Source organism: Balaenoptera borealis, assembly GCF_965194805.1.
Source record: "Balaenoptera borealis genome assembly, chromosome: 13".
Lineage (NCBI taxonomy): Eukaryota > Metazoa > Chordata > Mammalia > Artiodactyla > Balaenopteridae > Balaenoptera > Balaenoptera borealis.
In genome coordinates this window covers 86,377,204-86,391,776 of record NC_138870.1, presented here as the reverse complement: position 1 = coordinate 86,391,776, position 14,573 = coordinate 86,377,204, and the positions used below count along the sequence as shown (strand labels likewise).

General features: G+C 42.0%; 1 protein-coding gene across 1 annotated transcript in view; it reads right to left on the bottom strand.

The window, feature by feature from the left end:
• DRAM1 (DNA damage regulated autophagy modulator 1) overlaps positions 1–14,573 on the bottom strand; it is a 46,565-nt gene that overhangs the window by 3,977 nt on the left and 28,015 nt on the right. Inside the window, exons 3-5 of the mRNA XM_082349659.1 lie at positions 10,946–11,088; positions 6,738–6,915; positions 2,715–2,773 (exon numbers count right to left, since the gene is read on the bottom strand). Coding sequence (XP_082205785.1) covers positions 2,715–2,773; positions 6,738–6,915; positions 10,946–11,088 — 380 coding nt within the window. The remainder of the gene's footprint in view (positions 1–2,714; positions 2,774–6,737; positions 6,916–10,945; positions 11,089–14,573) is intronic.

The following is a 14,573-nucleotide window of genomic DNA, read 5'->3' as shown; positions in this document are numbered from 1 at the left end:
TGGAAACCATTTTTAAAAAGCATTTGTAAACACCATCTAAGTAAAAAATGCTTGTCTAAATTCTGACTTTAGCCCACATGCCAAATTAGCCTGTGGACTGTCATCAGTACGAGCCCTCTGATTTCAAATCATAACCTATATTTTCTTCCTACTTCACTGTCTGCTCTGTCGTAGGTTACAAGTGTGAACAAACAAATGTGCTAGATTACAGGTCAGTTCTTTTCTTTGATCCACCACAAAGATCTAATTGAGGCACATCAAACTCTCAGACACCACTGTTCACCCTCCCCACGGAGGATCACATCCACCCACTGTTCTCATCCAGGCCACTCCGGGGAGAATCTGACCAGCCTACGTTACAGGGTCGAGAATGGGGGCCACTTCCTTTTCAAAGGTGACAGCACTAGGGGATCCACCACATCTCCTATCATCTCTGGACAATGAAGATGGCTTAATCAAACAGAAGCAGAATTTGGGGGTGGGAGAGGATTTCTGTAGCGTGATATTAATAACAGTGCACTGAAGGAGGGGTCCAGACTCTTCCACTACACATGTATGAACGCAGGCAAAGCTCTAATCTCTTTGCTACGTAAAATGGGACAATGACATCATAATTCTTACCCTCCCTACCACGTTAAGTCAATGCACAGGAATGTGCTGTGAAACCTCTGAAGCACCCCACAGTTTGGGGCAGGACCTAAATGATTATTCTGTTCCGTGAACTGATGTAAAGGGTTTTCTTTGCATTCGTGGATATTGGGGAACAGAAGGGGAGTGAATAGAAAACCAGGTACTTTTCACATTTTTAAGATAGAAAATGAAATGAAAAAAGGTTTTTCAACTGTCTGGGGAATATGCTTTGATGAATCCTTCCCAGCTGCTGATTTGTTTGATTTGTGGTGGAAGGCCTCCCCCCAGTGGTAAAGAAGTAAAATACACCTAGAGCTACTCTTCTGTGAGCTCTCCTTATCAGGAAGCACTTTTTTTCTAAGTTCTGCCTGGCTCATCCTCACCATCTTCAGTCTCTCACTTGCTTCTTGCAGGCTTCCATCACCTGCCAGAATCCTCTGTGGTGGAAAATGCTTCCTTCCTTTGACCCGGCCATTACCCTGACCAGGGATTGAACCCATGCTCCCTGCAGTGGAAGCACGGAGTCAACCAATGGACCACCAGGGAAGCCCCTGAAACTGCTTTTTTTTTTTTTTTTTTTGGCTGCATTGGGTCTCCTTGCTACATGCGGGCTTTCTCTAGTTGTGGCCAGCGGGTGCTACTCTTCATTGCGGGGCGCGGGCTTCTCATTGGGGTGGCTTCTCTTGTTGCAGAGTATGGGCTCTAGCCGCGTGGGCTTCAGTAGTTGTAGCATGGCGGGCTCAGTAATTGTGGCTCACGGGCTCTAGAGCACAGGCTCAGTAGTTGTGGCTCACGGGCTTAGTTGCTCCGCGGCATGTGGGATCTTCCCGGACTAGGGCTCGAACCCATGTCCCCTGCATTGGCAGGCGGATCCTTAACCACTGTGCCACCAGGGAAGCCCCTGAAACTACTTTTTGAAAAACATCAGTAACTCCACCTGCCCCTTGGGAAAAACTCCTGCTCCTCACTAACTCCCTTCTCTCTGTAGGTAACTAACAACATGAGTTGATCTCAATTCGAAACATCTGATTCCATGTGTTCTGACGTTTGGTCTGGAAATTACCCGTCACTATACCCTATGCTCTCATGGCTCTTGATCCTACCCCAGGTCTAGTCCCCCGTGTCTAACTGGACATTTCTCCTCAGCGTTTCACTATAGCTTCAGATTCAACGATTCTGAAACCTAACCCATCCATTTCTCCCCATGAAATCATTTATTCCTGTTAAGGACCCAATCTTTTCTTCTTCTTTTTTAAAAATATTTATTCATTTATTTGGCTGCGCTGGGTCTTAGTTGCAGCACACAGGATCTTTTAGTTGTGGCACATGGAATCTTTAGTTGCGGCATGTAAACTCTTAGTTGCAGCATGTGGGATCTAGCTCCGTGACCAGGGATCAAATCTAGGCCCCCTGCATTGGGAGCGCTGAGTCTTAGCCACTGGACCACCAGGGAAGTCCCAAGGGACCCAATCTTATCTGTTCATGAGAACAGGTTCTTTGGTTCACCCAAAACAAAAACTTGGAAGTCATCTTCACTTCATCATGTCCTTTCATTCTTATGCTATTTCTTCCAGTCTAGGGGAATCTTGATTTAAAATCTAAACTAGTAGAAGTGCCTTCTCCCTGCCATCCTAACTCCGGGCTCTCTCCTCTTCAATACATCCCAGGTGTCTCTTCTAATTTTCTTGCAATAATATTCTTTTAATTTACTTTCCGTTCAAAAGCCTTCAAAGGCTTATTCCGATCACCTACATCAAGCATGAGCTTCTCTGCCCACCTCTTAAAGCCTTGCACAAACTATTCCCCCACAAACTTATCCCCGACCACATGTATTTCTCACCCTATGCTGATACAAACTATCTTCTACTCTGTTTTCATCACCTCTGCTTAACATGTCGTGCTTCCTCTGACCTCCATATACCTTCATTCACATTGTTTCCCTACCCTTAAATCTCACCTTTTACTAAGCCTCGATGGTTGAAGGGTTTAAGAGAGAATTAAAAATTCAAATTTTTAAAAATAATTTTGAAAATAATTCCAGGAACCAGGTTTGACAATCATATTGAAAACAGCTTATAGTTTACCTTTTCTTTTGGATTCCACTCCAGCTTGGTTATAGAAATTAACGAAGCACAGGCAATCACTGAAAAACGAAATTGTTAAGGAAACTACAGAAGAAAATAGGTCCTTTATTGTAAGACTAGGTTATTCTTCTAATAATATAACCATTACACAGTGTTCACATGTTAGTACCAACATTTCTGCTATCAAACCAGTTATATCAGCTTCTTATCATCTCAAACCTTAAGTTCGATCATGGCAGCAGTTAAAATACAACACGGAAGTAGTCATTCCTTAGCAATACTTTGTCAGTTATGTATAGAAGACTTTTAATCTGTGGCTACATTTTGCTTGACCCTGTTGTTTAAATTTGGTCAAAATGACACAGCAGTCTAATATGGGTACTTTTGCAGTAGTTTTCCCCTAAAATACTATTGTCTCTAAATAATAATATTGATTAAAATTCTTTTTCCTAAAATACCATGTACACGGCAACAGCGTCAAGGAAAAAATTAACATTTCAAAGTATCAAAGCATCACAAAGTACCAAGGCTCATATACAAAAACAAGCTACAGAAATTTAATGTATTATCTTTATAAAAATAAAAAAACAGATTTTTCCATTGAGTAACTGGGTATAAGCGGAGCCCTTCCTCCCTGGCCCAAAGGGTTTACAAATCAGAGAGACACATCCTACATCTGACCTTGGGGACGAAGGACAAATCCTGAGAGGCCAGCCTAATAAGGCCAGGGACTGAGGCTACTGCCCAACGTGGACAAGACTGTCTGCACAAAGGTGGTGACAACCATTTTGATTGAACTTAGAAGGCCAAAGAGAAAGCTAGAGAGAAATGGGATGCTCTTTAAAAGCTTCTGCAAAAAGTTAAGAATCCCAAGTGTTACGTCAATCAATGCCAAGTTTAGCGCCTCCACTGAATTTGGAGTCAGCACCCTCTCTTCCTGCCCTCCGCTACCTCCCATATTTTGCAATGCTTAACACTTCTCAGTTTCTCAAAGTAAAAGAAGTAGAGAATGGGACTTCCCTGGCGGTCCAGTGGTTAAGACTCCACGCTTCCAATGCAGGGGGCGCGGGATCGATCCCTGGTCGGGGAACTAAGATCCCGCATGCCGCTGGCCAAAAAATAAAATGAAGTAGAGAACATTAAAGGTTCTCTAATCATGTCATGACCGTATGTCTCTTTCTAATAGTTTTAAAAGCCTCTTAATTCTTTCACTTAATTCTTTATCTCATCTTTAGTCCCATCACGTCCCATGCTGGGGAGGAGGGGGGGTGGGGGAGAGGCGGACAAAACTCTGGCAAAACAGACCTGGTCTCAGCTCCCAGAAACATTACAGCCTTGTCGGACCTAGGGAATGTGCCGCGTTAGAGAGAAAAGACCAGGGTGCAGTCATGACTCGGAGGGAAGATGATTAATTCGGAGTGAAACGGGGTTTGAGGTGTCAGGGGAGCTTCACTGAGCTGAGTTGAATCTAAGCTGTGAGGTTTGAGGAGCTCTCTAGGACAGCATCGTCCCACAGAAGTGCAGGCGTATGTGTAACAATATTTTCTTCTGTAGTCGCCAGATGGACAGAAACGAAAAAGAGCCTAATGAAATTAATCTTAACATATCTTATTTAACACAATATATCAAACATGTTGTCATTTCAACATGTAATAATATGAAGAATTATTAATGAGATATTTTACATTTTTTTTCTCATTAAGTCTTTGAAATCCAGTGTTTTTTACACTTACGGCCCTTCTCTACACAGACTACCCACGTTTCAATGCTCAACAGCCTCGTGTGGCCAGTGGCTACTGTGTTGGACAGACAGTTCAGTTCTAGAAAGACAAAGTGGAGAAGGTTATCCAGGCAAGAAGAAGAGAACGGGCAAAAGCAAAGAACAGGAAACAGCCACAGGCAGGGGAGAAAGTGTAAAACGGAGGTCGGAGAAATAGGCAGCCTCAGACTGCATCTCAAGCAAAGGAACCGGCCTTTGCATTGTTAGTGATTTTGTGAAGGCTTTTGAAAGCTGCAGAAGCTGAATGCAAGATGGATAGTTTAGTAGGAAGGGCTCAGAAGCATGATTCCAGGCCTCAGTTTCTTCAGGAGTCAAATGAGGTTTCACGGAACTAATACAGGAAAGAGAAACAAGGACATTTTAAAGATACTTTAGAATCTTTCTAAGGAAATATAAATCCATGCTAATGTTTAAGACAAAAGACTTTTTCCTATGGATGAATTTGTTCAAGTTAATTGGATAAAAACATGTAACCTGTTTCTGTTCAGGGGTCCTACCCGTCAGCATGGCTCATACGAACTTCCTAGAAATGGGAACTATTAGTATGTGAAACTCTGGCTTGAAAAAGTAATTCTGCTAAACCTCTCTCATTTTAGTACCTAGAGATCTGTCTCCAAAGTGGGAAGCACGGAAAGTTTTCCTATACCAAAAAACTTTGTTTTTAACTTTACAAGTGGTTCTATAAATCTTACAACTAAAACAAGCTAAAAGTTTTGAGATCCGTCTCAAGAGAAAGCATGAATGTCTTCAATCCATAAATAGGAGAAGGAAACAGAGAAGGAACTGTCTTAGGAACCAGGGTTTATAGTTTGTTCTTAAATTTCTCAACACTAGAATTTGGTTCCTCTGTGCTTAGAAATTTTGTAATTAAAATTTTTCTTCCCTAAATGACAAAAACAAAACCCAAAACCATCCTTAGACTTCACATTTTGTATAGCTCCAATTTTTTTTTTTTTTTAAGAAACTTTATTTATTTATTTATTTATTTTTGGTCGTGTTGGGTCTTCTTTGCTGCGCACGGGCTTTGTCTAGTTGCAGCGAGTGGGGGCTACTCTATATTGCGGCGCACAGGCTTCTCATTGCAGTGGCTTCTCTTGTTGCAGAGCACGGGCTCTAGGCACGTGGGCTTCAATAGTTGTGGCATGCGGGCTCAGTAGTTGTGGCGCACGGGCTTAGTTGCTCCGTGGCACGTGGGATCTTCCCGGACCAGGGCTCGAACCCGTATCCCCTGCATTGGCAGGCAGATCCTTCACCGCTGCACCACCAGGGAAGTCCCTATAGCTCCAATTTTAAAAGAAAAATGCAAGGCTTAATACTTAGAAGCGCATGATGACAAAATATCTTTTTACTCAAGCTAGCCCATTTTGTACCACAACCCAACTTGGATGAACAAAACCACTGCTAATAAAATAGTTCCATTTTCCTACAGTCTGACAATAATCACCAATTTTTAATGACTCTTTAGCATTTGCTATGACTGCAGATGGTATTTTGAAAGATGGGGAATTTTCCACCCTTGAAAGACCACAGCTTTTTTTTTTCTTTGTTAAATACCTCTTGGGGGAAAAGAAAAGGAAAAGAAAGAATGAGAAAGGAAAAAAAAAAGGAAGGAGGGAAGGGTTGTTTTTCATTTCTTCTAAATCAGAATATACAAGTATGATAAATTTATATTTTCTTTTCACATTGTTGAATTAGAAAACATAAAATTTCATTTTGAAAATGAAATCAGTGATAAAAAGAAAAGGCTAAATGTATTTAAATGACTTAGAAATAAATAGTATAGAGCTTTTTAAAACCTCTTAATATGGATGAGTAAATCAAACCATCTAATCACCTGTGTGTGGGGAGAAGGGAAAGTCGGGCCTCTTGGGAATCCACAGGGCTATTACTTTAAGTACAATATCAATATTTGATGTCTTTAGCCAAGCACTACAAAGAAAAATAAATATTTTCACATGGCTCATGAAACTGACCCTGTGGAAGGAAAGTAAATACAGAATGAAGTGTCTGACTTTTTTTTTTTCATTTTCCTTTCACACCATTCTTTTTCCCAAAGATTCTTTTGATTTAACCAGACAACGTTGAGATATTTTCCTTATGATTTACCCTTTTCTCCCAGTCGTTCTTCTGAAGCCTGTTGACACTTGGCTGTTAACCTTTGCTTTCTCCATTTTTTTTGGAGGGGAGCGGGGCGGCGGGGGTGTCAAGCTTGCAAGGACACTGACAAATGTAAAAAAGGATACTGGGGATGACGGCTGCGGAGGAAACGGCAGAGATGGCCATCCGTATGCGGCATGTGGAAAGGCTGTTCCACTGGGGACACGATTTGTAAGAGATGATGGATTGCAGGAGCGTGTACACAACACCGCAGACAAACGCCAAAAGGGCACCGCCGTCGTGTACCACGGGGACAGCTAACTCCTAGAGAGAAAGTCACACACATGCTGTTACTCAGCGTGAGTCTGTGCACATCAAGAGCCGAACACTCACTCACTTGCTCTGGGCTCCTCAAAGCCACCAGGCATCACAGATGCACGCACCCCATCTTTGGAAAATACAGCTGCTTGCAGAAGATGACCAAGAGAAAAGCCTTCCTGGCACTGGAGTAAATGCCAGGAACTTGCTTGTTCCATAGCAAACGTTTGGCTTGCTGCGAGTTGGGCAAACGGGCCTGGTTCAGTAATAATATCTCAATAAAACTGAGGGAAAAAACCCATATTAAACCAAAAAAATTATAAAAGAATTAAGAAAAACAAATCCTTTTCACCCCTTGAACGTTAGGCACATTTGAGCAAGGGAAAATAAACAAAAGGCAAGGCATCTAATGCTAATGAGCTGGGGTTGTTTTAGGAATAACCTTCTGAGAGTCCTGGTACTTTCCACTCTCCATTTTCTTTCTATGCTAATAAGTAAATCAAATCCTGAATTTACATACTTTGTTTCCACCCCCCACTAGCACTGTCAGGAAACTTGCTTCCTCAACTCTGGCCAGTTCAATATATCAGATCTTAATCTGCAAGCTTCATGACACCCACATTAGCCCTGATGAAATCAGATCAAAAGGCCCTTGAATTAGCAGGAGGTGTATTTCCAGTGTGCCCTTTTCACTGTGGAATACATACTCTCTCATCAAAGATGTCTTTTAGAAGGGAAACGACTCAGATCAGACATGAATTTTGGATAGAGGTTAAGATGAAAACCTGGTACCTTTTTTTGAAACTCTTGTTAATTTAGAAGATAATAAAAATAGAGAAAACTAGACTATTGAGAGGATTCAACCTCAGGAAACTTGACTTTTGCAGAAAGGAGACTTCTTGAGGGACAGGAAAGCACTGACGGAGATTGCCTGGTGAGGAGACACCAAAAAGTAGCCATCTCATCCACCAGTGCAGGAAAGAGTGCTCGCTGTGAACATCTGGTAAGTGCAATTTACTCCCGCTCAAGAAAAACCACCAGTCAATGCTCTCTCTTGCCCTCACATCTCTAATTCTTCTTGAGGTAACCGCTCATGTCGGTTTGCTTACGGCATGCCGAAAATGAATTACAGGATATCAAAAAAGGAAGTTGTAAAGATATATTTATGGGAACAATGACAAGGCAAACACTTGCTCTCAGGAAAGTTAGAGATTCTATTTCTGGTCTTTGTGAAGATGTAATCACTTCACAGAAACCTTAAAGGGAACCAAAAGTGTAATTATCTAACCACCTAAGCCTTCTTCCTGAAGTCTGCCCTTTATGGTTTAAACACTGACGGCAGTATCACTTGTGATGTTGAGTTATTCCGAGAATAATGTGATGGGATATCATACAGTGCATACTATCCCCCACAGGACAATTCATACCCACACTCCACTAGACAACTTATATCCTTCCAGGTTGCCACCTTCCCTTTGAAAATAATTTTTCCGTCGTGCTTTCTGACGCTAGAACTGTGAACTGTGAATTTTTTTCCCCTAATTTTATGAAAAAAAATTTTTTATCATTCTTTTTTTTTTAATTTATTTTTTATTTTTGTCTGCACTGGGTCTTCGTTGCTGCGTGCAGGTTTTTCTCTAGTTGCGGTGAGCGGGGGCTACTCTTTGTTGCGGTGCGCGGGCTTCTCATTGCGGTGGCTTCTCTTGTTGCAGAGCACAGGCTCTAGGCGCGTGGGCTTCAGTAGTGGCGGCACGTGGGCTCAGTAGTTGTGGCTCACGGGCTCTAGAGCACAGGCTCAGTAGTTGTGGCACACGGGCTTAGTTGCTCCGCGGCATGTGGGGTCTTCCCGGACCAGGGCTAGAACCCGTGTCCCCTGCATTGGCAGGCAGATTCTTAACCACTGCGCCACTTGGGAAGCCCTGAAACTGTAAATTGTGTACATGCTTTTTTCTCACAGAGATTTTCTCATTCTGGCCTTGAGCTTAACTCTTCCCCACAGGTTCTGGGCAGACTGCTTCATTCAAAGGTGACTTCTGCCTTTCATGACTCACAGGATTTGGGGAGAGTATTAACCTCTCTGGGTCTCCATTTCTCCATTGATAAATGAGGAAAATAATACTACCTATCTTCTAAGGTCATTATTAGAATTATACGAGTTAAAGCATGAAATGTTTTCATAAATGTCACCTAGAAAACTTCAATAAGAATTCCCAGGCAGTCCAGTGCTTAGGACTCCGTGCTCTCGCTGCCGGGGCCCGGGTTCAATCCCTGGTCGGGGAACTAAGATCCCACAAGCCGTGCAGCCCGGCCAAATAAGAAAAAGAAAAAAGAAAAAAAGAAAACTTCAATAAATGTTGTTATGGAACCCAAAACGCACACAATCATAAAACGTAAGGAAATGTCATCAAGAGTCTCTACCATGTGACAAATGTCATAGGCAACTAGTGGTGTTTATTTCCTAATACAGAGACAATAAGAGTAGGAAAGTTAAACGAAGCCGGAAGCAAACTGAGTTCACAAGATGCCCTCCTGGAAGCCCTATAGGCTTGCTTCAGGGAGGCTATAAATTTGGCTCTCACCTTTCACCAGTGTTAACAAGGAAACACTGGTAGTTGTGGATTTGTAACATCCCCAAACGAAAACTTGTTGGCCGCCAGACCTGGGAGAATATCCCTGCCCTAGGCTGTCCTGAAGGTTCTGTGTCATACAAGGAAGGGTGCCTCACCCCTCACAACACAGCACTGAGTTTCCCAGAGCACTTTATTATACTGTCCCCCCACCTATGACAGATGGTTTCCTGCATGTGCAGGACAGAAAAGGAAATTCTCTGAGGCCCACGTGGTGCAGGTGAGGCAGAGGGCCCTCTGATAATGGTCTGACTCATGCAGGAGCAGACACTAGAGAACAGGTGGACAGCAGACGGTACAGGTGGAGGCCTGAGGTTATCAGCCTCCCAGGTCCACACCAGGAGGCAGTGCCCCTCTGCTGCGGCTTCAGTGTGCAGATGTGGACTTGAACAGCCAGCTAGCACTGAAGGCTGACACCTTTTTATAAAGTAAGCATCACAGAAGATCAACCCACTTCTGGTGGGAAAAAAGTTAAAGGAGTACCCCCAGGCAGAACCAGAAGTCCTCCAGGAGTAACTTCATTTCTGTGGTCACAAAGGGACAATGGTAATGACAGAGCAGGCCCTCCAGGGTGTTGGCCTATAGTGATGAACCGATGACCATGAAGACGGCTAAGTACAGACTGCTGGGCACTGTACATTATCTCATTGAATCCCAGCAATAACCCTGTGAGGCGAGCACTCATAATTAGTACTCATTTGAAATACAACACATACTTGTAAAATATAAAATATTGTCTCCATAGACAAATACCATGCCTTCCTGAAAGAGACCTCAGAATGAAAGGAATCCAAAAATTAGAATAGAACATGTAGGATTTTTTCCAACACTTGACACAGTAAGAATATGTCAAGTGGACTCTGCAGTAGTTGTCATATAAGTTCATTTGCTCCAGTAAGGCCATATTTTGGCCCTGCAACTGATTAGCTGAGTAACCCTGACCAAATTATTTCACCTCCATGTCCCTAGATCCTCATCTGCGAAAGGAAGAGATCAGATGCCTCTCTTTGAATTGAACACCAGAGGCCCAAACAGTAGAATCAGTAAACATACACACGCTCATACACAGAAACGTTTTCACGATGTTAATGAAATCATTACAATGACTGAAGTAGCTCTCCCAGCACATTAAACCACATCAACAAGAACACGGAACAATCCAGAGCCCACAGCATGGTCTGAAGCACGCTGTCTCTCAAACATGCACCCCATCTCCCCCAGGTACTAGGCTGGGCTGACTTTCAAATGACAAAGATTTGTTTCTAAAAAGCAAACTATCCCAATATTCATAAACTCATCAACTACTTGAGAGCTATGCTGGCACAAGCGTGCCTCTGGTGCTCTTGCTTCTCTCCTCCAGATACATGTACTCCATCACCCCCAATAACCAAAAAAACTTCAGGTCATACCTGGAAATTGGCTACAATGCCCATTCCGATGCATCCCACCAATCCTAGAACTAACGACACCAAGTTAAAAACAGGAGTGCTGAAATAGCTGGTTTGGTTTTGCTTCTCTACTATTTTATATCTTGTGTACATCGTGGCTGCACCTGAAAAAGAAAGGGACTCTGATGAATTTTTATTTTTTGACTTTTTAGAAGAAAAAGCACATGAACAGTTCTTATGGCTTTTAAAATAATTTGTATTTTCAGTCTCCTGATTGCAATAGTCTCCCCACTCGCTCACACCTGCCCTTCCTCACCCCATCTTACTTACTCTCCCCCGCCATGTGATGCATACACACAAACACACACAGTCTTGGCTGTTATCCTTTTCACATAAATGCTATTGTGCACGTATTGTTCTGGGACTTGCTTTTTTACTTATTTAAAAATGTTCCATGGATGGGACTTCCCTGTTGGCACAGTGGTTAAGAATCTGCCTGCCAATGCAGGGGACATGGGTTTGAGCCCTGGTCCGGGAAGATCCCACATGCCGCGGAGCAACTAAGCCCGTGCGCCACAACTACTGAACTCACGTGCTGCAACTACGGAAGCCCGTGTGCCTAGAGCCCGTGCTCCACAACAAGAGAAGCCACCGCAATGAGAAGCCCACGCACTGCAACAAAGAGTAGCTCCCCGTCGCCGCAACTAGAGAAAGCCTGTGCACAGCAACAAAGACCCAACGCAGCCATAAATAAATAAATAAATAAATAAATTTATAATAAATAACTAAATAAATTTTAAAAATAAAAATGTTCCGTGGAGATCTTGCCAATGTCGGTACACATAGGTCTACCTCATCATGGTATATAGTGAGATGCCATATTTATTTCATCATTCTCCTAATGATAGATTTCTACATTATATGTTTTTCCTATTACAAACAATGCTCAGTGAACATCCTTATATAGAAGGCTTTGGCACACTTTCAGTGTTTCTGAAAGATGAATTCCTAGAAGTAGTATTACTGGGTCAAAAAACTATGCTCAATTAAAATGCCAAAAAGTAGCTCCAAACTGCTCCAAGACTGAGGCAATTTATACTCCCACAGCAGAGTCTGAAAGCAATTCTGTATGCCCTGTCCTTTTAATTATTGCCAATCTAACAAATGAAAAATGGCAACCTGTTTGTTTGATTTGCATTTCTCTGATAGTCAGTGAGATTGAGCAACTTTCAGTATGTCACTACTCATTTGCATTTCTTCTTCTGAAAATTGCATGTTTATCATTTTTTTAATTTTTCTCTTGAGTTCATTTTTAATTTGTAGTTGCTCTTTATACATTATGTACATTAGTCTATTGTATGCTATAAACATTACAAATTTTCTTCTGGTCTGTTGTTTGTCTTTAACTTCGTGAATCTTTCATCACTTAGAAGTTTCAATTTTTATCTACCCAAATCTGTCAGTTCTTCCCTATTTAGCTTCTGGGTTTTGTGTGTGTAAGTTTAGATAAGCTTTTCCATCCTAAGGTTTTAAAAATATTTTCCTATACTTAAATCCAAATCCTCTTTTTTTTTTTTTTTAAGATTTAATTTTATTTATTTTTGGCTGTGTTGGGTCTTCATTGCTGCGTGCAGGCTTTCTCTAGTTGCAGCAAGTGGGGCTACTCTTCTTTGCGGTTGGGCTTCTCCTTGCGGTGGCTTCTCTTGTTGCGGGGCACGGGCTCTAGGCGTGTGGGCTTCAGTAGGTTTGGAGCATGGGCTCAGTAGTTGTGGCGCATGGGCTTAGTTGCTCCATGGCATGTGGGATCTTCCCGGACCAGGGCTCGAACCCATGTCCCCTGCATTGGCAGGTGGATTCTTATCCACTGCACCACCATAAGAGGAAGTCCCTCCTCTTATGGTTTTGTTCTTCATGTTTACTTCTTTAATTGCCATTGGCTTTTGTGAATGGTGTGAGGGCAAATTTAACTCAGCAAATTTAGCTTACAGAAAAAGTCACATAGATATGCAGAGATATGTTTAAAAGATATTCACTTTAGCATTGTATATTACCAAATGAGAAACAGCCTAAATGTTTAACAATAGGGGACTGAATTATAAAATATTATATGTCCATGAGTTGGATATCATGCATGTGTTAGGATAAAGTAGATTTCTGTGTGTTCAATAGTGTTATGATGGCTGTAATATTTTTTGCTGAATTCTTAAAACCAGTCTAAAAGCTAGTCATTTATCATAGAGCATTTTAAACAGAGATATTCATGTCAGATTCTCCCTTGCCTAGAAGCAAAAAGCTACATTTATCATTTGCTAGTGATAAAATCATCTGTCTTCTAAATCTGGACTCTGGGCAAGGATGGTGTAAGAGGGCACTGGGATTGACTGACTCCTATTTCTACTTCCCCTTGCTCACCTCCAAAACCTTGGGAGGAGAAGACCACAAATGAGTGATGGGGTGAAACTCCCTCTACCAGTAGGATGAACAAATTCTGAAGATGCCAAGTCACTAGGTAGGGTTTCCAGCACCTCTGCCCCTTCCCGCCCTGCATCAATAGAGAGGGCCAGAAAGTGCTGGTTATATGATGGGTCCCTGGCAAAAACCTGATTGTTCTGCAGGGTTAAGGGTTTATGGAAAGAGCCCTACCTCTTCCATCCATATACCCTCATCACCCATAGAAGACTGAGTTTTTTAGTCATTACATTAATTGGCTCATGAGAGAGGATTGTAGCCTCTCAATTGCATCTCAGGTGCATTTGAGGAACTGAAAAATCATAGCTGAGTTGGAGACAAACTGTTCCATGCTTCACCTTTCCCTTCCTCTAACAGGTGAGGTAACACCTTTGTCAGTGGTTCAAAAGCTTTTGTGAGTATCCAAGTCCCTTAGAGTGATGGTTCACAGCACATATGCTTGGGCTCCACTTCCAGAAGTTCTGATCCAGTAGATCTGCAGTGTGGCCCTGGAACAGGCCTTGCAACCAGCACCCAAGAGGACTTTCTTGTAAGTTACCTACAGAACACACTCTGAGAAACATTAGCTTCTAAACTTTAGGTGTCTTTGGCTTAACGCAAATGCATTGGATATAAATTTTAGAAATTACATTTAAAATCCATTTCAAATTCCTGTGGCAAATTACCAGATAAAGTGAATAGTTCTATAATGAGGCCATAAGTAACTTTGGATTTCTAGTCACTTGAGTTTCTCAAAGTAGAGCAAAACTGTAGTTGCAAAGGTTATACTTTTTTAAAAATCACGTATACCAAGCATAAACCCTAATGTAAACTATTGACTTTGGGTGATAATGATGTGGCAATGTAGGTTCATCAGCTGTAACTAATATATTACTCTGGTGGGGGGATGTTGATAATGGAGAAGGCTATGGGGGGGTGTGGGGGAGCAGGGCACATATGGGAAATCTCTACCTTTTCCTCAAGTTTTCTGTGAATCTGAAAATGTTCTAAAAAATAATGTTTGTTAAAAAATAACAATAAAAGAGGGCAGACAGCAGAAGCAAGAAGAACTACAATCATGCAGCCTGTGGAACCAAAACCACATTCACAGAAAGATAGGCAAGATGAAAAGGCAGAGGGCTATGTACCAGATGAAGGAAGAAGATAAAACCCCATAAAAACAACTGAATGAAGTGGAGAT